The sequence below is a fragment of the Drosophila takahashii genome, chromosome 2R, assembly GCF_030179915.1.
Source record: "Drosophila takahashii strain IR98-3 E-12201 chromosome 2R, DtakHiC1v2, whole genome shotgun sequence".
NCBI classification, from domain to species: domain Eukaryota; kingdom Metazoa; phylum Arthropoda; class Insecta; order Diptera; family Drosophilidae; genus Drosophila; species Drosophila takahashii.
The window spans coordinates 21455954-21479862 of NC_091679.1; the positions used below are offsets into that span (position 1 = coordinate 21455954).

General features: G+C 34.9%; 2 protein-coding genes and 3 long non-coding RNA genes across 9 annotated transcripts in view; 3 read left to right on the forward strand and 2 right to left on the reverse strand.

Moving 5' to 3' along the window:
• LOC108068516 (putative inorganic phosphate cotransporter) overlaps positions 1-23909 on the forward strand; it is a 60446-nt gene that overhangs the window by 20576 nt on the left and 15961 nt on the right. Inside the window, exons 4-8 of one of the 5 annotated variants that reach the window (XR_011418137.1) lie at positions 14580-14741; positions 14820-14941; positions 15001-15090; positions 15149-15361; positions 15473-16854. The exons of 1 other annotated variant lie outside the window; for it this stretch is intronic. Coding sequence is in view for 1 of the 4 variants with exons in the window: in XM_070213676.1 (XP_070069777.1) it covers positions 17573-17732; positions 17794-18254 (621 nt within the window). In the remaining 3 variants the exon portion in view is untranslated. Of the gene's footprint in view, positions 1-14579; positions 14742-14819; positions 14942-15000; positions 15091-15148; positions 15362-15472; positions 16856-17572; positions 17733-17793; positions 18665-23909 lie in introns of those variants that run through there. 3 more of the 5 variants (XR_006412128.2, XM_070213676.1, XR_011418138.1) reach the window with 3 other exon arrangements.
• On the reverse strand, positions 2069-4125 carry LOC138912673 (uncharacterized). The gene is made up of 2 exons (XM_070213889.1): positions 2526-4125; positions 2069-2468 (listed from the first exon to the last, which is right to left on the reverse strand). Exons 1-2 carry the CDS (start codon positions 3255-3257, stop codon positions 2445-2447), a joined length of 756 nt encoding a protein of 251 aa, XP_070069990.1. The 5' UTR covers positions 3258-4125; the 3' UTR covers positions 2069-2444.
• Positions 7402-8723, reverse strand: LOC123002507 (uncharacterized). The gene is made up of 4 exons (XR_006412130.2): positions 8578-8723; positions 8422-8503; positions 8047-8104; positions 7402-7986 (listed from the first exon to the last, which is right to left on the reverse strand). It is a non-coding gene; the product is annotated as an uncharacterized lncRNA (long non-coding RNA).
• Positions 9690-10671, forward strand: LOC138912607 (uncharacterized). The gene is made up of 3 exons (XR_011418168.1): positions 9690-9746; positions 10282-10472; positions 10537-10671. It is a non-coding gene; the product is annotated as an uncharacterized lncRNA (long non-coding RNA).
• LOC138912614 (uncharacterized) lies at positions 12609-13973 on the forward strand. Its single transcript, XR_011418174.1, has 3 exons — positions 12609-13013; positions 13232-13307; positions 13747-13973. It is a non-coding gene; the product is annotated as an uncharacterized lncRNA (long non-coding RNA).

Below are 23909 nucleotides of genomic sequence, written 5' to 3' on the forward strand. Positions count from 1 at the left end.
AAGTATAAAAATGCAACTTTCGAAGTTGTCAAGTTTAAACTAACGAGTATACAGTTTATACTCACTCAGTGTACTGAAATTTAGGCTGCTAGTTTATTTTGTATACTATTTAGTATAATGCCAGTATAAATATTATACCCCGTATTAAAGAGAAACAAGAAAGGAAGCTACCTTCGGCCAGCCGAAGCTTATATACCCTTGTAGATAAAAGAATACTCACTCGGTGCAGTTCCAGGGATTCCAGATTCAGCGTTTCGATTTATTTCAATTTTGTTTTTAAGTAGTCAAGAATCAAAACGCCTACTTCCTACAAAGTTACAATGAATTTTCTTATATTTGTTTGGGAGCCTTAAGATATAGTGGTCCGATCCGGCTGGCTCCGACATATGTACTACCTGCAATAGAAAGTAGGCTTTCGGGAAAGTTTCATCGCGATAGCTTTAAAACTGAGAGACTAGTTCGCATAGAAACGGACAGACGGACAGACGGACATGGCTAGATAGACTCGGCTATTGGTGCTGATCAAGAATATATATACTTTATGTGGTCGGAAACGTCTCCTTCACTGCGTTGCAAACATCTGACTGAAATTATAATACCCTCTACAAGGGTATAAAAATTCAAAAAATGTTGTTTTGTACTTTTCATATATTATTAAAAATATTTTTTACATTTTTATAAATTACTGAAGGTAATTTTTAATTTAACAAATAAACATAAATACAATACATGTACAAAATATGTACGTGTGTATGCATATTTGGGCAAATGCAGTTTTACCGCTTATGTCGCTGATCATCTCCAGAGTGGTCGCCGTCCAGATGAACACCGGAGTTTGGTCGGGGACGCTGATATTGAAGTAAACATTGCGCTGGCCGCGGTCAGAAAAATTGCAAGCCAATTGCAAGATCCTTAGTTTCCCGGCATCTGGAGCGCAATTCAACTTGGTGTCAGAAAAAAGAAAAGAATTTACTCATTAGTTATGCACTAAGACACAATTTAAATGTACTTACATTTCAAATAAGCCCAAAATAAGAAAATATTAAAATTTTCACAAGAAATTTTCACAAACAAACCTTAAACAGACCGCAGCGTCGTTTACAAAATACACTAATGTCAAACCATTAAAGTACTAACGCGTCGAATAAGATTAAAAGGCGGTAACACTTTTTCTGTTCGAAATGTCCAGGTTCCAAACCAGAGCATCCTGGCTTCACACCAGGAACGAAAATCGAAACTTCGGTATAGAAATTAAACTCAGGACATAAACTTAACACTATTTAGTCTTAACTTAACACTATTGAGCCTGCTCCTTACATTATTTAGTTTTGAATTAATACTGACAGTTTGATACTAGCTGTAGTATACTTTTAATACAACGCTCATTAAATGTAAACTTTCGGTTTTTTTTTTGGGTGTATCGCAAAAACTAACAGGATTGCATACCAAGACTTTAAGAAAATCAATTTTCTTGGAAGAGAGAGCGAAGAAAGTAAAACAGTGAAAGTTTCGAATTTTGGAGCTATTGGGGCCGGTGGGGATAAATGCCTCCCCGCAATGTTTTAGTTTTTTTCATATTGAAAATACCCGTCGAAAAAGGGGTCTTATAATAAAATCCGAACGTTCAAAAGTTATAGCCAAAAGAAAATGCCTGCGAAGGGAAAAAGGCTGGAAAAGTGGTCGATTTGGCTTATCTAGCTTAAGAAATGTAATTTCATAAAAAATAACGATAATTTTACAAAGTTTGAGATTTTTATGGAATGTCAACTGTTGAGGCACCGATGTTAATAATAGGCAGTTTAATAAACAGTTTAAGGTTGACAAATTTATGTAGCGGTCTTTATTTAAATCAAATTTTAAATTATAATAGAGAGCTTTAAAAAACTTTGTGTTGCTGCTTCGCTGGTTTTTGCTCAAGTGGCTTCTTTTACGTAGAGCTGCCATTCTGGTGTTGCCACATTAGCATAAGTGGCAATTCGATTTGGCGACAGGCTTAACAATTTAAATTACGGCGGTAACATTCCACCACCCCCCCCCCCACCCCCTTCCCCCCGTGAAAGTCCTTCGGATGTCCACTTTCCTGAAATCCGACGTCCAAGACTGCTATTTTGGCGACTAGACGGATCATAGTTCCTTTTGGTGTCCAAATGGTAGTTCTGCGAACTTGACCAACCTTCGCTGTTATACGCCCATTTGGCTACAGGTTCCTCGGTAGTTGATCATCAATTACGACGACTACATCACCAACGGCGATGGGGGGGCGTTTAGTGAACCATTTGCTGCGCCTAGTTAGTGTTGGTGTATATTCCTTCACCCATCGTTTCCAAAACTTGTCAGCAATTGCTTGGGTTTGATGCCATCGCAGCCTTAGATCGGTGTTGTGATCTGCTATTGGTTTGTAGCCGCTCGATGAGCCTAATAGCAAGTGATTTGGTGTAAGGGCGTCATCTCGGCGTCATCGGCTGAATCTAGGGACACAAAGGTTAATCATTGAAATTATTCGCCGGGCAGATTGATTTTAGTACTGTTTTTACTGATCGGACTAGTCGCTCCCACGCTCCTCCCATGTGGGGTGCAGCTGGTGGGCTAAAACGCCACTTTATAGCTTCATACTGTATGGTTTTATCATTAAAGTCAATCTTCCTGAAGTCCTCCTGTACCACCTTCTCTGTGGCTTTGAAGTTGGTTCCGTTGTCGGAGAAAATTTCTTTCGGAGTTCCGCGGAGCGCCATAAAGCTTTTGAGACACATTATACATGCGCTTACGTCGAGCTTATATGCTACTTCTATGTGTACAGCTCTAGGGGTTAGGCAAGTGAATAGAACTCCCCAGAGCTTTTCCTTATGCCTGCCAACATGTACCAATATGGGGCCAAAATAGTCCACCCCAGTATAGGTGAAGGGTCTTTCAAAGCATGCGAGTCTGGCTGCTGGTATCGGTGCCATTTGGGGCACTTGTGGCGACGAATTGGAGTTTTTGCACTTCTGACATGCCTTTCGAACATTTTTGTACAAGATTCGCAGACGTGCTATGTAGAATTGGCTTCGAATTAAGTTCTCGTGGAACATATGGAGCAAAAATGGTGGGCCATTGATCCATCTATATGCATCAGGAGTCTTAAAGAACTTCGTAGCTAAGTCAGCAACGTTCTCCTTTGTCGGAACCCAGCGCCACTGGTTGCGGTTGGTGCTGTCTACGATCTCGCCAACTCGATGCCTTACGAATGACTGAAACTTCCGGGGTCCATAGTTAGCCATTGAAGAACGGTTTTAGAATCGGACCAGTATGTTGTTGTATCAATCTTTAGTTCTCGGGTGTTCATTATCCTTTTTGCTAATCCTACTCCCATTACCGCTGCCAAGAGTTCCATGCGTGGAATGGAGAGGGGTTTTAAAGGCGCAACTTTACATTTGGCGGCTACCAATAGAGTTTTGATGTCGTCTCCTTGCTTTATACGGAGGTAAGAAACTGCCGCGTAGGCGTCTTCACTTGCATCTACGAATGTATGCAAGTCAGTCCGATCTGCATTCGGCAACAGTGTAGAATAGTATCGAGGAAACTCCAGTTCTCCTGCGTGCAGTAGTACTGTCTTCCATTGGCTCCAAAGGGCGAGTAGTGAATTCGGAAGTTCTTCGTCCCAAGTTATTCCAGTACGCCACGCCTTTTGGAGTAGCATTTTCAGACCGATGGTGTAGCAAGATAAAAGGCCAAGGGGATCGAACGGACATCAGTACTTGAAGAGCCTCGCGTTTGGTTGGCGGTGTATCACCATTTAAGACGTCTCGTTTCAATCTCGCAAATCTTAAAATGTACCTAAAGACGTCACTGGTGGGATCCCAATACATACCAAGCACCTTCTCAGGACCCAGGTCTTTGGAATTTTGGCTGTCGATTTGACGCTCTCCGAAATGCTGAAGAACTGCGGTAGAGTTGGAAATCCAATTTCTAATAATGAATCCGCCTTTGGAGTGAATATCTTTGACTTCAGACGCAACTTTAATGGCTTTATCATCGTCATTAATGAGATCCTCCACGTATTGAGCCTGTGTTATGGATTCATAAGCGCGCGGATTTGAGCTCTTGTATGCATATGCATTTTTGTCTCGTACATGGTGAGCAGAATTTTTGGTGAGCCATAGAAATCGTTGTACATGTTTGTCGCTTTCTTGAATGGTTATCTGATGAAACATTTCGGCGATGTGTGCACATGCGGCGATACGACCGACTCTAAATGACATTAGAATATCAGTCAATTGGTGCAGATAATCGGGTCCATTCAGCATAAAATAATTAAGCGATTTTCCGTGGCTTTTTGAAGCGGCATCCCATACTAGTCTTATTTTATTTGGCTTGTTAGGATTAAGGGCAATGCAGCTACATCTTCGGTTGGAGCTCGACTGCGTAGCCTTTTGCTATGAGATTGTCGATTTGTCCTTGTATTTGATCGAAGAGGTCTGGGTCCTTATTGGTTTTGGCTCGTAGGCAATTGAGGCGCTTTAAAGCCGTAGAATAGCTTTCTGGCAAAGTTACTTCCTTATCGCCCCAAAGCAAGCCAACTTCATAATGGCCGTTGATTTTTTTACAAGTATCTTCAAGAAGATACACAGATAACAGTTCTGTCGATTTCTGCCCAGTTACAATCAGAGTGATGCAAGGAGATGTGACGGTTTGAATTACTTGATCCTTGAATGCTCCATCCCAGTGAACACTTTGAGGCGATAGGGGCGTTGTGTCTTCCTTCACGAATCTTCCGAGGTACTGCCAAGGTCCAGTTGTTGGCGCCAATTAACAGCATCGGTTGTGCGTTGAAGTATGACTGCACTGCACCCAGAAAAAAAAATGACCTAAAATGTCAAAAAATGGCCTAGAATTTAGGTTAAAGTGGCCTAAAACTGGAGCTAAGTCCTTGAATGGCATAAAATTTAGGATTGTATGACCTAAAATTTTAGGCCATTAATGGCCTAAAATGGGGTAATTTTTGGTCTAGATATTAGGTAATTGGCTGCCTTAAAATATGAGAAAACCCCTATCCAAAATTTTAGGCTTTCTTTGGCCTAAAAATTTGTACTGAAAAATGTTTCATATTATAAAGTAAATACAGAGAAATTTATAGCTAACTCGAGGTCAATGTCGGCTTAGTCTTCAAGAAGTCGTCATTATGCCAACACACAAAAACGAGCGAAGAGGCTTCACTGTTCAGCAGTGAAATCGCTGTTTTATTCAACGATCGAAGTGGGTTACTATGCAAGCCGCGCTATAACTGGTTGGGAATTATAGCGTCGCTAGAACGGTATCAGAGTTCCGTGCAAATTTATTTAGGTAAAATGCATTAATTTTAAGGCCCACGATGACCTAAAATATTAGGCCATACGGGACCTAAATAGTAGGGCAAATATACCAAAAATTTAAATTTTTAGGCAGTACATGACCTAAAAAGGAACTTTTAGTCCATTTAAAATGTTTTAGGCTATGCATGACCTAAAATGTTGTCCATCATTTTTCTGGGTGTGGCAGTCCTTGCAAGTGTGAGTATTGGTTGCAAAGTTTGTTGACATCAGGGACCGTAAAGATTATAAGTTTTATCCAAAAACTCAATCTTTAATGATTATTTTTTGAGTTTATTTATTAATCCAAAAATAATCGTTATTTTTTGAGTTTTTTGTAAAACTCTAAAAGTAATGATTATTTTTTGAGTTTTATTTCAACTCTAGTAATAATGATTATTTTTTGAGTATTATTTTCCGCTTGACAAATAACGCTTACTTTTTGATTTTTATTTTCTGATTGAAAAATAAAACTTATTCCTTGAGTTTTATTTTTTGATTGAGTTTTATTTTTTGATCAGAAAATAAAACTCGAAGTCCAATTTCTTTGAATTTAAGAGGTTTGGCTTTAAAAGCGGTTAGCAAATGTACTAAGTAGAGATTTAGTTTATGTAACACACACAAAAATGACTAAGTAAGAGTAAAAACCCACGAGCGACCAAGATGTTTTTCTCAAGTTAGTAAGTTATTTGATTTTTATATTCATAATTTGTTAATTATACAATAAATTTAGTTATTATTTCAGATAAAATCTGTAACTAAAAGTAGTTTGAAAAACAGGAACTTATGCAACAGGGATAATTCCCGATTCCCCAATTTTTATTTTCTTTTTCTTAATAAATTTTTATCTGATATCGAGAGCGCAAAATTCAAATGTTATTTTAAAAATTAATCTTTCTTAAGATTGAATTGGTATTTAAAAATATCAACTTGATATTCTAGAAAATATGTTCGAAATATCAATGTTGCATTAATTAATATCGGCCCCAATTTGATATGAAATAATGTTAACTTGAGTGCAATTTCATATCAATTTTTTTTCTGTGCAGGTTGCAGGCCTCCATAGTTGCGCATGCATTGCGTACTGCCATGGCGAAATCAATGAGAGATTCCAATCTGTCCTTGTGTACGTTGATCTTCCTGATTTTGTCGATCAAACGGTCAAGGATATGTTCTGGGCGTCCAAAAAAGGTTTTCAGGGTGTTGATAACTTCTGGAACCAGTGCAGGAAGTAGCAGTTTATCCCGCACCAATTCATAGGCTTTACCTTTTGAGGCACTTCTGTAGTCGAAGCATGTTCTCAGCGTTTGAGAAGCCGGCTATTGCACAGCTATTTTACATGCTGATGAAGATTGGCCAGTCCTCTGGGTTGCCATTGAAGGTAGGCAGATTTAGATCTTTTTGAAAATACCACAAACTTTAGCAGGGGCACGTACACTCATAGAAATTTTCCGGTAAAATCGCCCTAAAAACAGGGAAAATCGCCCTAAAACGGGGGTCAATGGCGACTAGGCAACAAAATTAGGGCAAATTGCCCTAAAAATACGGGTGATTTTGTCATACATTTAGGGCGATTTTTCGTAGATCTAGGGCGATTTTTCTATTTTCAAAGGTAATTGCCCTAAAAATAAGAAATGAGACCCTTAAACTAAAGGCAGTTTCCTTTAAATCCAGGGCGATTTTTCTGGACTTATAGGCGAATTGCCCTGGAAATCGGAAAAAATACCTTTAAACTAAAGGCAGTTTTTTATAAATCTAGGGTGATTTTCTGGATTTTAGGGCGAATTGCCCTAGAAATAAGGAAAAATATCCTAAAACTAAAGGCAGATTTTCATAAATCTAGGGCGTTTTCTCTGGATTTATAGGCGAATTGCCCTAAAACATGCAAAATGCTCCCCAAAATTTTACGGCCATTTTTCATAAATAAAAATACGATTTCATTATATTTTTTTTGTTTGTTTTTTATATTTTTGTTTGTCGTTATTTACACAATTTCTAATTATATACATTTACATACTTTTCTACTTATTCTTATTGCTAAAAGAATTACATCGATCTTAATTTTTTGGCTTAATGTATTTTTTGGTCTTTATGTTGTGTGCTTCCGCCGGAGGGAATTTTAGGTCTTACTGATTATCAAATTTTACTTCTAATTGAATGCATAGAAATAATAGTTTTTATTGGAATGAACAGATTGTTTCTTTAAAATAGTTACAGTTTTAAGGTTTTATAATCCTTCAAGAGTTCGGATAAAGCTTTACCTTTCTTATCAGACTCTAAATGAATTTCATAAAACATTTTTTGGATAAATGTCGTGGTTTAAAACAAAAAATATTTTGAAGCACACATCAATACTTTTCAATAAGGTTGGCATTCTATAAATAAACCTCTGATAGGTAAACTGGAAATTCACCAAGGTCAAAAAGGGCTTGTTCCCACGTTGCAGCTGAATGGTTGCAGTTTCGGCTTTCCGGATTAGCAATTTTCCGTCAATGCCCTTAGATGTGTTTGCAGTTCCCCAACAGTAGCCTTCCAAACCAAGAAACGGCTTCGCGGGTCCGCAATGGTGTGCTTCGCGTTCTTGCTCCCGCCGTCCTTTTTTGTCATTGCTGTCGCACCAACACTGAATGGATCGCAAGCCAAATTAAAGTTGATTGTATCTCTATTAAATAAAAACAGTCTATTTATTGAATGAGAAAAGAAAAAGAGAAAAAGCACATACCTTCAGCGTGGCTTTCCAAAGTGGTTTGCGGAAGCTGGATCTCAAAGACGTTCTCAATCTAAAACAAGAAATAAAATTGTTAGAAATTAAAATAAAAATGCACTACTAACAGTCAGAATTTGCGTTTGCTGCTACTTCTGGAAAAAAAGAAGCAACAAAAGCAAATTTCGGTTACTGACGAAATGACGCAATAGAAATTTGGGGGTTATTTTGGCATATGCACTTGTGAATGCGGTTTGTCCGGTGCATAAATACAGATTTCTGGTAAATATATACATCTGTATACATGTGTATATTCTGTTGCATCATTTTTTTACCTCAAGCATTATTTACATATACACATACATATATGTATACTCTTATTAATGTTCTTACTTTGTTCTGCCACACTTCCAAAACTCTACATCTGGACCGCTGCTTCCAGTCAAATCTTTTTAAGTTTCAGCTGCATTTTCCTCTGTTACAGATACATATGTAAGTTCAATTAGTTATTAATATCCAAATTGCACAATTATATATGTATGTACTCACCAGAAAACAGAGAAAGAATCGCCTCCCAAGTCCTTTAATAGCGTTTACATTTTTCACTTTTTCACAAACAAAAGGTTTCACAAACACGTCTTTCGCTGCCAAGCGCCGAAAAATTATGACAAAGTCTAGACAATGCAACTCTTTCTACCCCCACCCTTGCCACTGCAACGGACGAAAAGTAGCGAAGAAGAAGAAAAAGGGTGGACTTCTCTAAAGTCAAATGCGCTCAGCATCAAAATTCATAGAAAAAGGTCCGCCCTAATATACACACACATTCACTTGTTTTGACCTCCCAGCGGGAATGTGAGAAGTTGGTTTTTGTGTTCTTGAAATCCTGTTCCTTTTTGCAGGCGGCGGTGTAGGGATAGATAATTTCTGAGCGCTAAATGAGGGTGGGTTTCTGAGAAGCATCAATATCAGGCCACTTATGCGCTGTGTGATTTCTGTGGCACCACGATTATAATATTTTTTAACAAAAAAAAGACCAACTTATAATATTCAAAAATCCTATGACTTACACCAAAACCAAAAGACTTGTTCTCACATTTAGTTTTAATTTTTAGTAATTTTAAAAGTCGTAGAAAAAATATTAATAATTGTTAATCAAAAAAATTAAACTATATAACATTATTATCATAATGTCTATAATGATAATATTAATTTATTTTACTCAACATTTTTCAAATAATAATAAGGATGAATGTGGGATTCAACCAAATTATAGAGAAAAGCCACGGTAAGACGATTAAAATATTTGATCACATTTATCAAGGAATTACATTAAATTACAAAGAAAACTATTGTTGTTTTTTACATTTTTAAACATTTTCTGTGAAATAAAATAATTTGATCGTCAGATCGTGGCCTAAGCCATTTTTAAGTGTTGTTAAAATATAAAAATTCGTGTTGGTGGTATTGATAACACGAAAAATGCCTAATACACCTATAATATACGTAACCTTAAATGATTACGGTCCCTGAAAAGTATTTTTTAAACGAAATACTTATTCGGCGCCAAAGTGTGACCGGACTTTACAACGAAATTTATATCAAATCTGCATTTTAGTATTATCAAGTATATGATGCAGGGTCACATCATTTTTAAATTTGTTGGAAAAAGTGAAAAAAAAGTGAAAATAGTTAATTTTAATCTAAAAAACAATAAAAAGGTGAGTGATAAAATGAATTTTGTTTTTTTATAACCTTTATTTCAGCGTTACAAAGGTTAGTATCACAGATATTTTCGCCATTAATAAATATACGCCTCCGGATGCTATCTTCAACACAAATTCTGTGACACTTGAAATGTTTTTAATCTTTACCAGTGGTAAATGGTGTGAGGTGTTCATTAAATGTTCATTAAAATGGTGACACTTGAAATGTTTTTAATCTTTACCAGTGGTAAATGGTGTGAGGTGTTCATTAAATGGTTGTATAAATAGTACTTCAGTACTAACTTAGTTGTTTAACTTAATCAAAATATTACATTTATTTCAGCCAGGCCGACTGAGACTTCTTGGGACCAGAAGTGTTGCGCCTGCGCTTGTCATATTTTACTTTTTCTTCTCATTTCAGTGACACTTGAAATGTTTTTAATCTTTACCAGTGGTAAATGGTGTGAGGTGTTCATTAAATGGTTGTATAAATAGTACTTCAGTACTAACTTAGTTGTTTAACTTAATCAAAATATTACATTTATTTCAGCCAGGCCGACTGAGACTTCTTGGGACCAGAAGTGTTGCGCCTGCGCTTGTCATATTTTATTTTTTCTTCTCATAGTTTTTGATATAGATACCCGACATAAAACAACTGAACAGAGGGTAAATGATCGGCCATGGCAAACCAGGCATAATTTCTGGAGAGATCCTTTAATTTTGTGCGGAGACCTAATAATGGTAATTACTCTTATTATTATTCCTGGTCTTACATTCATATCTAAATTATGTTTGATATTTTCAGAAGACAGACAAGAAATGGATATCTAAGTACTGCATTCGGCCAAGCAAAACACGGGAATGCTTCAGGCATTAAAAATTTGTAGTTCCAATGCTTCGATTGTAAATATTATTAATAAATACACAAACAAATATTACAAAAAACATGATTTTTATTGTGGAAAATCAGATACTGCAAAGCAGTGCAAAACCAAAACTGCGAGGGTCTGGAAAAACCAAAACTGGGAGGGTGTAGAAAAGCAGATATTGCAAGTGGAGGAAAACCATAACTGGGTACGTGTGGAAAATCTATAATGCGGGAAGTCGAAAAACCAGTGGATTTTGTCCTGCATTCTTCTGCCAGAGATCCAGATAGAAACCTCATTTCCCCCTTACTTTTTGTGTCACCCCCGTGTATTTTGAAACCAGAGATGGAAGAAATGTAAGGGGTGAATGAGGTTTAGTCCCTTCCGCTTCTATGGAGAAACCTCTTGAAAATATGTTATTTTCCATAGGAATTTTCCCGGTGGGTATGTATCCATTAATTGCGTCTTAGAATTTCGTTTGACTCTTCCTTGTTTTTAGGGCAATTTCAGAACATATTTTTGGCTATTTTGTTCTGCGTTTTAGGGCGATTTCGCCCTAAAAAGAAGGAATTACTTTTGGAGTCGACTCATAAAAATTCGCTCTAAAAAACAGGGCAAATTTGGCGTTTTGGAAAAACTAACCCTAAAAAAAATTTTCCATGGCGATTTTTCGTATATTTAGGGCTAGCCACCCGTATAATAAGAAAATTTTTCGTAGTTTTAGGGCGACTTTTCTAGTATTTAGGTAAAAATTTCTATGAGTGTAAGGGCAGCTGATCTTAAATAATTTACTCACTGGACGAACCATACTTTACCACAGATATTGACTTTTTGCGGGCCGGAACGGGCTTCACAAAGTTTTAGTCTACAGAAGCTGAAGTTTTCTTTTTTTTAAAAAAGAGGGCTACAAGCATTAATGGATTTAAACTAAAACTACGAATACAACAACGAATATACAGGGCACAAAACATTCATTTTATTTTACTACATACCTTAAACTTTAGAAAAATGGGGAACTTGTTTCAAAAATAGGTGCATGAATCAAGCTATACGCTTTGAGAAGTATAGTGCTAGCATATGTTACCTTTGAGGGTTAACAGCTCATCTAGTTTAACGAATTTTTCATTGTTAATATGTTTTTTTTTCGATAAATGACTATTTTACTATCGGTAAAAAACAAAACTTTTATTATATTTAAGAGTCCAAAATTTGCTTAATCTTAAACTAAAACAGCCAAATCGGCCACTGTGGGGCGGGCCGAATCAAAAAGTCCTAGAAAGTGTATTTAATGACGAGTATAATAAATTTTCGTCACAAATGTTGATATCAGAACTTTTGTATGTTGAAGGTACGATCGTCACTAGTTTTTTAAGAGGTTAAGAGGTGTTTTTATTTGATTTAGATTTACATGCGTATATATCACAACAATCGAAATTTTAGCTGCTCTCGTATTATTTTGGCAATTATTTTTTGACCCTTCCTATGCTAGCTATTTATACACTCAAAAAAAAACGGCGTGCTAAATTCAAATTTTTTATTCTTGATTTTAATTTATTCCGAGATCAAAAATTTCAATCCCGTTTCGGATAAAAAAAGGCTTAATTTAATATTTTTGGGATGACACTAAGCCCGAGAAATTTATGTTATCCTAAGAAGATTGTATTAAAACTTTTTTATCCGAATCAGGATTGAAATTTTTACTTTAAGTCTGAAAAGGTAAATGTCATCCTGAAAAGATTAAATTATGGCTTCTTTATCCGAAACGGGATTAAGTTCCGGGCTGTTCGATCGGACTAGTTGTTTGAAAAAGATTTTTTTAAGACCCCAGCAGGATTTCAATCCTGTTTATTTTTATAAACAATTTTTTTATAATAAAGGAAATGCTCTGAAAATTTTTTTAGTCTAAAGGAGTAACGTTGTTTTTTTTCCAACAGATGGCACTGCACTCATAAAAATTAATTTCTAAATTTTGGAAATCTCGCCATTGAATCGGCCTACCTTTGAAAATAGAAAAAAAATTTCTTGTTATTAGAAAATTGTCCTTTGAATACAGAAAACCTTTCTTGATGGAAAAAATTCAAGAAAGAATTTTTCTTAAAAATAGAAAAATGAAAATCTCATATGTTTGTTTTGCCGTCGCAGCCAAAACATTTTTGTACGTATTTAAGGACAAAATCACCTTTGAATATATGAATGAAATGACCCTAGAATATAGGAAAGTAGCCATTGACTTCCTTCGGCTGCCGAATGTTAACGACAAGAAAAACGAAGTGGGACGAAGGGCCTACTCGGCCCGACTACTACCCGGCTACCGACTTCTCTGATCCCCCGAGCGTCAGTTGTGAAAAAAATTCGTGAGTGATGGACGTGATTTTCAAGCGGATAAGAGGTGAAGCCTTTTTCCGAATATTCAAAGGTATGTAAATATGTATATAATTTTTTGTATAGCGGGCGTACAATTGTATGTATGTAATTAGAGGATACATTTCAAATCTCTTTACCAAGCGTATACCAATTTAGGTGAATTGTTTTTTAGCTAAGAGCTACCTACATACATACATTTGTACATAAATTTGTGGGTGTACAGTTCTATAATAACTTTATCTTATTACTCGCATTTTATTTATTTTTCAGAGTGAAAATACCTGCAGTTGCATCAGCCAAATAATTTGTTTGTCGAAGCTGTAATTTTGTTTTAAAACCTTCTAAGGTAAGAAAAATATGTTGTATTTGTTTGACATACTTATGTATGTATGTAAATATCTATGCATGTACGCGGTTCACCCGATCTGAAACCCGATTTTCAACCCTTTCATATTCTGCTTCTCTCTCTCGCTCGCTTGACCTACGCGTCGCGACGTTTCTCTCTTCACCTTCTTAAAACTGACACGATCTGCCCTGCTTACATTCGGTCTCCCTTCGCGCAAAGGACTGTATGTAAATATATGTATGTATGTACGTGTCTCTCCCGTGTCTCTGTCTCTATGAAATTCGATTTTCAACCCTTCATTTTCTACCTGTCTTGCTCCTCTCTCTCGGTCGTCTGTCCAACGTGTTTGTATTTTGGCTATTATTAACATTATATTATTTCAAAAAAGTTGTTTATCTAAAAACAAATCATTGATATCACAATAACTCTTTTTTTATAGATGAGGAAAGGCGAAGAAAATGGATCACCTTAGGTCATATGAAGTTCAACAGACCTTGGGTAATAATAATGTTTTCTTGAGTCAAAAATGTGTTATTTAAAAATGTTTAAATGTTAAGTGTTAAATGTTTTAAATGTAAATAAATATAATATGCAAAAGAAAAAACCAAGTTACATTTTATTTTTAGGGTTTCAGTGTTAATATAAAACTTCCTTTCAAGAAATATTATTTCTTAAATCAAGAAATAAAATTTCTTGAAAGGAAATTTAAACAAGAAAGAGTTTTTCTTGTTTAAAAGGTGCCTTTCTAAAAAACCCTTTCTTGTTTTAAGAAATTTAATTTCTTGAAACAAGAAACAAACCACCTTTGAAACAAGAATCGCCTTTCTTGTTTTAAGAAATATTTTTTCTTGTTTTTATGGTGGCTTTCTAAAAAACCCTTTCTTGTTTTAAGAAATTTAATTTCTTAAAACAAGAAATATTTTTTCTTGTTTTAATGGTGCCTTTCAAAAAAACCATTTCTTGAAACAAAGGTAAGGTCGCCTTTGGCAAAAATTCAAGAAAGAATTTTCTAGATTTTAAGGAAATTCTTCGATTTTTTTTTATGAGTGTGCATCGTACAGTAATAAAAACTAACTAATAAGGTAGCGCCATCTAAATGTGAAAATGTGTAAATTGGAAAACCTTAGCCAAAACTTTAATTTTCCGATAATTAAAGACCCCCAACTCATACCAACACTAATCGAACCAAACTGGTCATACCTCGTATAGACTGCTCTGCCTTTTCCGTCAATAATTCTAAGCGTTTAATAAATTGGTGACTTTTGAATTTAGTGTGTCGAGAGTTAGTTCACTGTAACAAAAGTGCTCCGGAAAATCGTTTTGGAATGAGTGAAGACGAGCTAAGTTTTGATGATCTGGAAGACGAGGACGATCAAAAAATAAAAACTTTGTTAGAACAGCTGGATCTTCAAGAAGCATTGGAGTATTTAAGAGGTAAGTACACCCTCCATGTAAAAATATAAAGGACAGGTCCAGATTCTTAAATCCAAAGTAACGCCTGTGTGGTTGCAGCTGCAGAAGTCAAGTATGAAAGCTTACGCTATATTACGTCTGAAGAAATTAAGGAGGCCATTCCCCCTTTGGGGCTTAGAATCATGTTTCGCGAGAAACTCTTTTCCTGAAGAAGCGAAAAAGTTATTAAAAAAAAGTGACAAGCAAGGGTAGAAATACTAAATAATTAATCTTTATTCAGTTTGGTGGCCAGAAGACGATTGATAGACCTGCGGCTCTGACAACTGATGATGCCATTTCAACTTTTCCTGGTAGAAGTGTTTTAAGTTCGGTATGCTTGTAATTTTAATTACTTTTAAATGGAAATTTACAATATTTTTATTTCTAAGAGCTTGTTGTCGATCTTCAAAAACTGTCCAAAAGGGAGGTATTTATTACAGTTTAAAGAAACTAATAAGGCATTCTCTTCACAGGAAAGGGATGACATTATAAATATAATCGTTGAGGATGTCATATTTAATGAAAAAACCCTTAAACAATCCGATTTTCTTATGCTTTTAAAGGAGATAACGCATTTATTTCCAAAAGAAGCTGATGTTGAGGTAATTGACACATTACAGTCGAATTGAAGATTTAAAAGAATATTTTGAAACTTATCGGAGCCTTTTTTTATTATTCTTAATTTGTTTATTGTATATTTTGTTTTGTCTCAGGACTATTATTATATTCAAAGACAAAAGAACGGCTCGGCTGGAGGGAAGCTATTTTGCAAATCACTATGGACGGCAGTCCATGTAGTGACGAAGCGCACCAGGAGAGTGTGCGAAGGCGACTACTATATATACACGAAGAAATGAAAATCTACTGTGATGGTCCGATCATAATGAATAATACACCTATCGAAAGGTATTGCGAAAACTAACAGGATTGCATACCAAGACTTTAAGAAAATCAATTGGCTTTGGAGAGAGAGCGGTGAAAGTGAAAAAGTGAAAATTTCGAAATTTGGAGCTGTTGGGGCCGGTGGGGATAAATGCCCCCTCGCAATATTTTAGTTGTATTGCTTTTGAAAATACCCGTCGAATGAGGGGTCATTTGTCAAAATCCGACTCTCCGTTCAAAAGTTATAGCCAAAATAAGATTTTCTTCTTCTTCCCAAAATGAAAATTTAATTCTGTTTGTCAGTTTGTCCACTTGTCCACTTGTCCACTTGTCCACTTGTCCACTTGTCCACTTGTCCACTTGTCCACTTGTCCAAAATATGTTTTTTAAGTTCTGAAAATTTGATATGACGTTCATCACATCGATATTAAAAACTGTTGTTCTACCACTTTTGGAAAAACCCGCTAGTTTAGCGGGAAAACAGCTATAAATAGCTAAAATTCGGAAAGCTTAACTTCTATACTACTAAAGCTACAGACTTGTGCTGCATCTCGTTTGAAAGGTATTTTTAAATGTTATAAACGCCTTTTATATGCAATTTGTGTAAATGTAATAGTTAAAAAGATATGAACAAAAGAAAATTTGTTAAAACTTTTTTTTTAGCTTTTTTTTAATTTTCTCAAAAACGGCTCTAACGATTTTCCTTACAACTTTAAACTGTATAGCCCTTGAGATTCCTTAAATTTTGGTATATATCATGTTTATGTAAAAAATCGCGTTTAAAAGTTATTCAGAAACGAAAATAGCCACTTTTGCCAGCTCAAAACAACTAACGCTCCCTGAGTATTGAATTTTGTGGGAGGGTATCCGAACTGTATTTTAGGGTCATGGAATCAGTAAATTTGCACTTAAGAGTTCCATATAGGAATCTTTTGTTCTACGACTTTAGGAAAAATCCGCTACTTTAGCGGGAAAAAGCTAAAAATAGCTAAATTTCGTTAGTTTGTAAGTTCTACACTACTAAAGGTACAGACATGTGCTATACCTCGATTAAAAGGTATTTTGAAATACTTCAACGCCCTTTTAACTTAATTTGTTAAAATACAATAGTTTAAAAATTATGATTGACCAATTTAAATTTAAATGTATATATTAGCTCCTATGAGAGCAAATGTAAACAAACAAAAACTTCTGATATCAAATAAAAACACCTCTTAACGAGGTAAAAAACTAGTGACGACCGCACCTTCAACATACAAAAGTTCTGATATCAACATTTGTGACGAAAAATTATTACACTCGTCATTAAATAGACTTTCTAATATTTTCTCATTCGGCACGCTGCAATAGTAAATGCCTGTAAAGGGAAAAAGGCTGGAATAGTTTGCTAGGGCGGGCCGAATGAGAAAAGATTAGAAAGTCTATTTAATGACGAGTGTAATAATTTTTCGTCACAAATGTTGATATCAGAACTTTTGTATGTTGAAGGTGCGGTCGTCACTAGTTTTTTACTTCGTTAAGAGGTGTTTTTATTTGATACAAGAATACTAGAGCTAAGCGCCGAAAGCAGGAAAAGCTTGACAGACCCCCTGACAACGTTAGAAATTTGGTTCCTCCCACTCCTGTTGTTGGCTTGACTGAACCCGACGATTCTAATTTATTGAATTGCCCGAAATTTGCGATAATTGGAAAAAAACATGCGCTCTTCGACGTCGGGAGCTCGATCAAAACAATATTGACGACTTCTTTCAGGGGTGGTCAACATTTTCTCATGCCAAAGCTATAGACCTGGTACGTAGTACAACAATCTTAAATTCCACAAGAAATTGTAAAAATTTCTTTTCTTAACAAGGAATTAAAAAAAAGTTGGCACCCGTCCGAAAAATATGTTTATATTGAGTTTTTATATTTTTTCCCCTTTCCCTTTTTAGTTTGAAATTGATTTCGAGTTCCTGTATCCAGGCAAAGCAGCATCGTTATTGTCGAAGTGGGATACATTTAAGCCGAAAATTATAAAATTTTACGATTCAAGCCTAACGAACGGATTTAGCCAGAACCAGCTTGCAAGGGCTAAGCTGACCACGTGCAAAGGTTTTTTTTTATAAATTGAAAACTGTTTATTTTGAAAAATTAATTGTTTATTACTAACTAGATTCTCAAGATTTCCTTTTGGCAATACTGCTAAATTCTGCATTACCATCGTCAGCGCGATTCAAATCGAGTGAAAACGGCAAAAGGACCAAAAAAGTGACCCTTGCTGACGCACAAGAAAGTTTGGTACTTCAACTGACAACTATATCAAACTATAAAGAGCGCATAAACGAGATAATTTCAAAGTCGACCATTCAACCTTTCGTGATAGTCGAGGGTTATGAATATAGTTTTAAAAATTTCTACGTGTACTATGACCAAAACTTAGTTAAAGTTAATTCTTTTATTGAAAGTTTCGACACATGTTTCAAAATTTTTCAAGTTTTAGCATTAGAATATCCGAAGGCTTGTGAGCCAACTTGGCTATTTATACAACACTATTTTTTTGGAATTAACACAAAATTTGATACTAAATCTTCCAACGTAGCTTCATTAATAGACGCGTTAAATAATATTTTATAAAATCAAAATGTATATCTGTTTTCGCTGTAGGAAATCATTTGCTAGTCCACATTTATTGATTTTACACATGAAATCTACACACTTACTTTCGAAAAAAAACTTAAAAATTACTTGTGTCCAATCAAAATGTAATCAAATATTTACAAATTATGTAAACTTCAGGCAACACTTAGAAAAAGTACATAAAATTCATTATTCCAGCGAGCCATTTCACGAATCAACCCATAAATTATGTAGTAGCGATGATCCATGTTCTTCCAATAGATCTACCATAGCGTCAGAGCCAATGGAGGAGTCAAGCCTTTTTAATGAAAATCAAGAAGAAGATATTTTCAATATCAGAGACTTAAAAAAGCAGGCTCTTAAACTGTCTTTGTCTTTGTACAGCCAAAACTTTATTCCTAGAAATCTAGTTGTAAGTTTGCAGAATATGGTTTCTTCGCTTACAAAATCTATAGGGAATTCCATTAAAATTATTCTAGATGAAAATCATTTTAATAGTAACTTAAAATCCATTTTAAATTTTTGCGAAAGTCCCTTTGATAAAATTTGTACAGAGCACACTGGGCCAGCCGATCAGATTTTTGGCCAAAAATACGTTTTTCTTTTTTAAGAAAATGACCAAATTGAGTTTGGGATCCTTTTTATAATACATTAAACTAATTTATGCCAAAGTTTCAAAGAATTCGGGCAAGTAGTTTTCTTTTACCATATTTTCAAAGTGAAAAATTCATAAAATATTGATGGAAATGAAAAAAAATTTAGAAGTCAAAGATGCTGATGTTGCTGTTCGACTTCTTTCCGAAACTTGCAGAAGGGATTATTTTCAACAAGTAAAAAATATAATATAGCTCGTATGTCTTACTTGTTTGCTAAAATAAATGTAATTGTTCATTTTTACGCTTTTTTTCAGCAAATGAGTACTTTGCTTTTCGAGTGCCTTCGAGTGCCATCCCCAAATTAGTTCATTCCTTCAAAAAAAAATTCGTTGATCAATTTACTAAAAGCGTAGCCCACCGACTCGATGCGGTTTTGCCTAAGTTTTCGGTAATTTAAGTTTTAATTGAAGGCTTAACTCGAAGTCGAGCTATTTTGAAGAGCTTAGCTAAGAGAGCCCAAGAGTATGCCATACTTTATTTCTTCAGGTTTTGGTGAACATTATGCGCTCAAAAATTTGATTTTAGTGTGACTAACATCTAAAATCTACTTTTTACGTACACTAATCGATTATGGTATTTTCCAAACCTATATCTATCTATTTAATCAGGACTATGCAAATAAAAATGTAGCATACTTTTGTGATGACTTCAGAATATGTCAAATTAACATTAAACAAATCAAAAAACAATATTTTTAAACAATTTTTTTTACATAATTAGATTATATAAAACTTAAAAGGTAACAAGAACAAAAAAATAGAAATTTTTATACCCGTTACTCGTAGAGTAAAAGGGTATACTAGATTCGTGCAAAAGTATGTAACAGCTAGAAGGAAGCGTTTCCGACCCCATAAAGTATATATATTCTTGATCAAGGTCACTAGCCGAGTCGATCTAGCCATGTCCGTCTGTCCGTCTGTCCGTCTGTCTGTCTGTCTGTCTGTCTGTCTGTCTGTCTGTCCGTCTGTATGAACGCTGAGATCTCAGAAACTACAAAAGCTAGAAGGTTGAGATTTCCCACACATATTCTTTGGCTTCCTACGCAGCGCAAGTTTATTTTAGCCGAGCGCCACGCCCCCTCTAACGCCCACAATCGCCCACTAACGATTTTAAAATGGGTCCTGCGCCCACATCTTTAAAGATTTCCGAGAAGTATAAATGCAATTTTGTTGTGTATATTTATACCTATCGAAATGTAGAAGACATTTTTCAAATCGGACCATTCATTAAAAAGTTATACGCAATCAAAAATTATATATCTATCTCCCTCGCACTCCCTTTAGCTGAGTTACGATTAGTAGTCGGGACACCAACCCGACACAGCGTTCGCACTCCCTTTAGCTGAGTGACGGGTATTAGATAGTCGGGACAACAACCCGACTATAGCGTTCTCTCTTGTTTTTAAATCGATTGTTTGATAAACGTTGATGTGGGAGTCTCCGAAAGTTGCAGTTTTTAACGGTTCATAAATCTTAAACGACATAATATTTTTTAGTGATGTTAATTTTTTTTAGTTTGTTTTATCTCATACTTTATTGTTTTCGAAAATGAAAGAAGTGCGTCTTCTAGTTATTTTTTTAAAAATAAAAAACCGAAAAGTACGTAAAATTTTCCGACTTTGGTCTGGATTATCTATATCATATAAAATTCCAAGAAATTTTACTTTTAGTTCGTTGGAAAGTTCAATCCTTTAAGAAAAAAACGCAAAAAACTGCATCCTTCTAACTGTCCTAGGAAAGAAATTACAGATTTTTGGCCAAAAAATTAACTTTCTGGCCCAGTGTGCAGAGTATAAAATGATAAAAACGTTAAAAGAATATAATTTGTACGAAGATCCTAAGGTGATTCAAATTGATGAAAGAATTTCAGAAGTGATTCATAGGGGAAATCCTACTTTGGGACCGAAATCAAATAATATTTATGTAATGCCTCTTTCTTTTATGTTTAAATACATTTTCGAAATTCCAAAAATTTTAGATTTAACCCTTAAAAATATTAAAAGAAGTTTGAATGATAATAAGATATTAAACATAGCCAGTGGAAATATTTTTCGAAATATAAATTTATCATTTAAATCTAGCCTTGTAATTCCTTATATTTTATATCAAATAAAAACACCTCTTAACGAGGTAAAAAACTAGTGACGACCGCACCTTCAACATACAAAAGTTCTGATATCAACATTTGTGACGAAAAATTATTACACTCGTCATTAAATAGACTTTCTAATCTTTTCTCATTCGGCCCGCCCCACTATGGGCAAAAAATTCGAAAGTGAGGCATTTTTACATTTTTTTGTTCTTCAGTATTACATAAATGACCTTCTGTGGTTATTTACAATACTTAAAGGAACCTAAAATCCATTTTCAAAGAATTTTATTTGGCGTTTTTCGCTATTTTTTCCCTTAAGAAATTCGAAAGTTTGAAATAGGGTCACACGTTTACAAAAAGGGACGAAAAACTTTGTAGTTTTCACACCTCGATTTCTTTGGTTATTGTAAGCCAACCAAAAAAGTTTAAATATGGATACAAATAACAATCCTTCACTGTTAAATAAATTATAAACACTGAATGTTTATTATATGTGCTTTTTGTCCATTTGTTTAATGAGTTGTCGCTTAGTTTTTAGATGACAAATAAGAAATGTATTTTTGCTTTCTGTGGAGTGTAAGATGTGAGTATAGGAGAGTATAGGCAAGGTAAAAATAGGAAGTTATAAACAAAACAATTGCTAATCGAACCATATCAATACTTTTTGCACGTTTTTGCACGTTATACGTAAAACCTCCATGTTGTAGTTGCATTCGAGTTCTGTCACTACACATTGCTTAATGTTTGTATCGGCAACAACCGGCAACAAACCGCTGTGATGGAATTTGTTTTGCAAACTATGAACGGAATCGAATTAAGCGATAGTCAGCACACAATAGTCAAAAAAAAATTAGGCAGATTGTTGCCTTTTTTAGTCGTAATTTGCCAAAATGTCATAGAATAATAGACCGATTCAAGGAAGAACATTTCCTGCGGCTTTCGTCGAACATGAAAATTTCATTTTTGGAAAAGGGCTTGCCAAGCGACAAACCTGGTCGCAAATGCCTAACTTCTAATGAGGCAGGACCACGATTAAAGCGTAAGGTGGCATCTCAATTGGCGAAAGAAAAAGAAAATTCGATGCCATTAATTTGGCATGGTGCTTCTTTTTGGCAAAAAATATCAAACAAGAAGATACTTCAGTTTTGTTGCGAAAGGCGTTAAATATGAAATATTTATTAACAAATTCATTTTTTTTATATCCTTGCCTTTAAAAGTAAATATGCGGCGTTGGCGGTTGATGGAGACTTGGTCCAATTCAAAATTTAACAAAAACAGAAATTGTATTACAGTTACCAACACAAACAACATTTTCTTTAAATCCTTGCCTTCAAATGTATATCTGCGGCGTGGGCGTAGGATGAATATGTGGTCCGATTCAAAAAGCAACAAAAACCGAAATTACATCTTAGCCTTAAAAGTATATAACAAAAATTTTAGATTTGTATCTTTAAAACTGGAGTTTATGCCTCAAGGACTGAATATTTGCCCATAGTGCGCCCTAGCAAACTATTCCAGCCTTTTTCCCTTTACAGGCATTTACTATTGCAGCGTGCCGAATGAGAAAATATTAGAAAGTCTATTTAATGACGAGTGTAATAATTTTTCGTCACAAATGTTGATATCAGAACTTTTGTATGTTGAAGGTGCGGTCGTCACTAGTTTTTTACCTCGCACTATGGTCCAAAAGTCGATTTTTTTGGCATAAACTCTAAAAATTGAGTCACAGACTTCAAACTTTACACATTCTGTTTTTTTACAAAGAATAGTATGCAAACAAATTTTTGAGTCTGTGCGACCACGCCCTCTTTTGCCTCCCATACAAGCAAATTCATAATACTACACTGTGTTATAAAATTTAACCTTTTTTTAAATACCTCGATGAAATCTTAAAAGTCCTATTTGCTTTAAATAATCAGCGCTCTAAATGTGCTCTTAAAAAAATTTTCACACCCAAGGATTCTAAAAAAAAGGACACTAAAGTTGGAAAAATTCTGTTTTTGGCAAACTTTGAACCTATTTTGCAGACGAACGGATTCTTCGTATGTAATGTAACTCAAAACATTTAAAAAGTGCAACTCTGTATCTTTCAAACCCCACACTCACAATAATTTTTGTAATTTTTTTAACGGAATTATAAGCAAAGGAAGACATTTCCTTTTCTTTCTCTTACGAATGCTTAACAAGGAAGGATTCAAAATAACTAATTTTTTTAATTTATTTTTGATGTTTTATCATCTTTTAAGTGGTAATTGATAATTTTTACAGAAATGCAATCCGAAAAAAATTAAATTTTCGATTGTTGCTGCGCCAAATATCCTAGATATCGCTACGAAGAAACTTTAAGGTCCCTGAATAGTGTGGAATTGCGTGAAAAGGGGGACGAACGGGGAAAAGGTGTTAATTAGCGCTGAAAAACGACATGTATATGTACAAACTGGCGTACTTAGTTTTTGTGGGCAGACGTCGGATCGTTAGTTTTATCCCACTAAATACAGGGAACAAATATTAATTTTCTATAAAAACACACATAAATTGGAAATTAAACACAGGCCGAACACTAAGATTACACATAAATGTACCATACACACTAAATATTACATAGCTTGATCTTTCATTTCCATAATTTACTTAATTTAGTCGGGACAAAGAAGTTTTATTTTTTTGCACAAACGTAAATAAATTATTATGGCGCCAATTTCTTAGTCCTAAGCAGCTGATCGATTGTGTACTTTTGAAAGCTCATAAAAAGCGTTAGTGTAGCTTTTAAAGCTTTTTTTTTTAAGTTTGTATATGTATGATCTATTAACTTTAAGAAATTAAAATAAAAAATACAAAACATTACCATAAAAATTTCGACTTTATGCCAAAAAATCGGCCGCTCGGACCATAGTGCCTCGTTAAG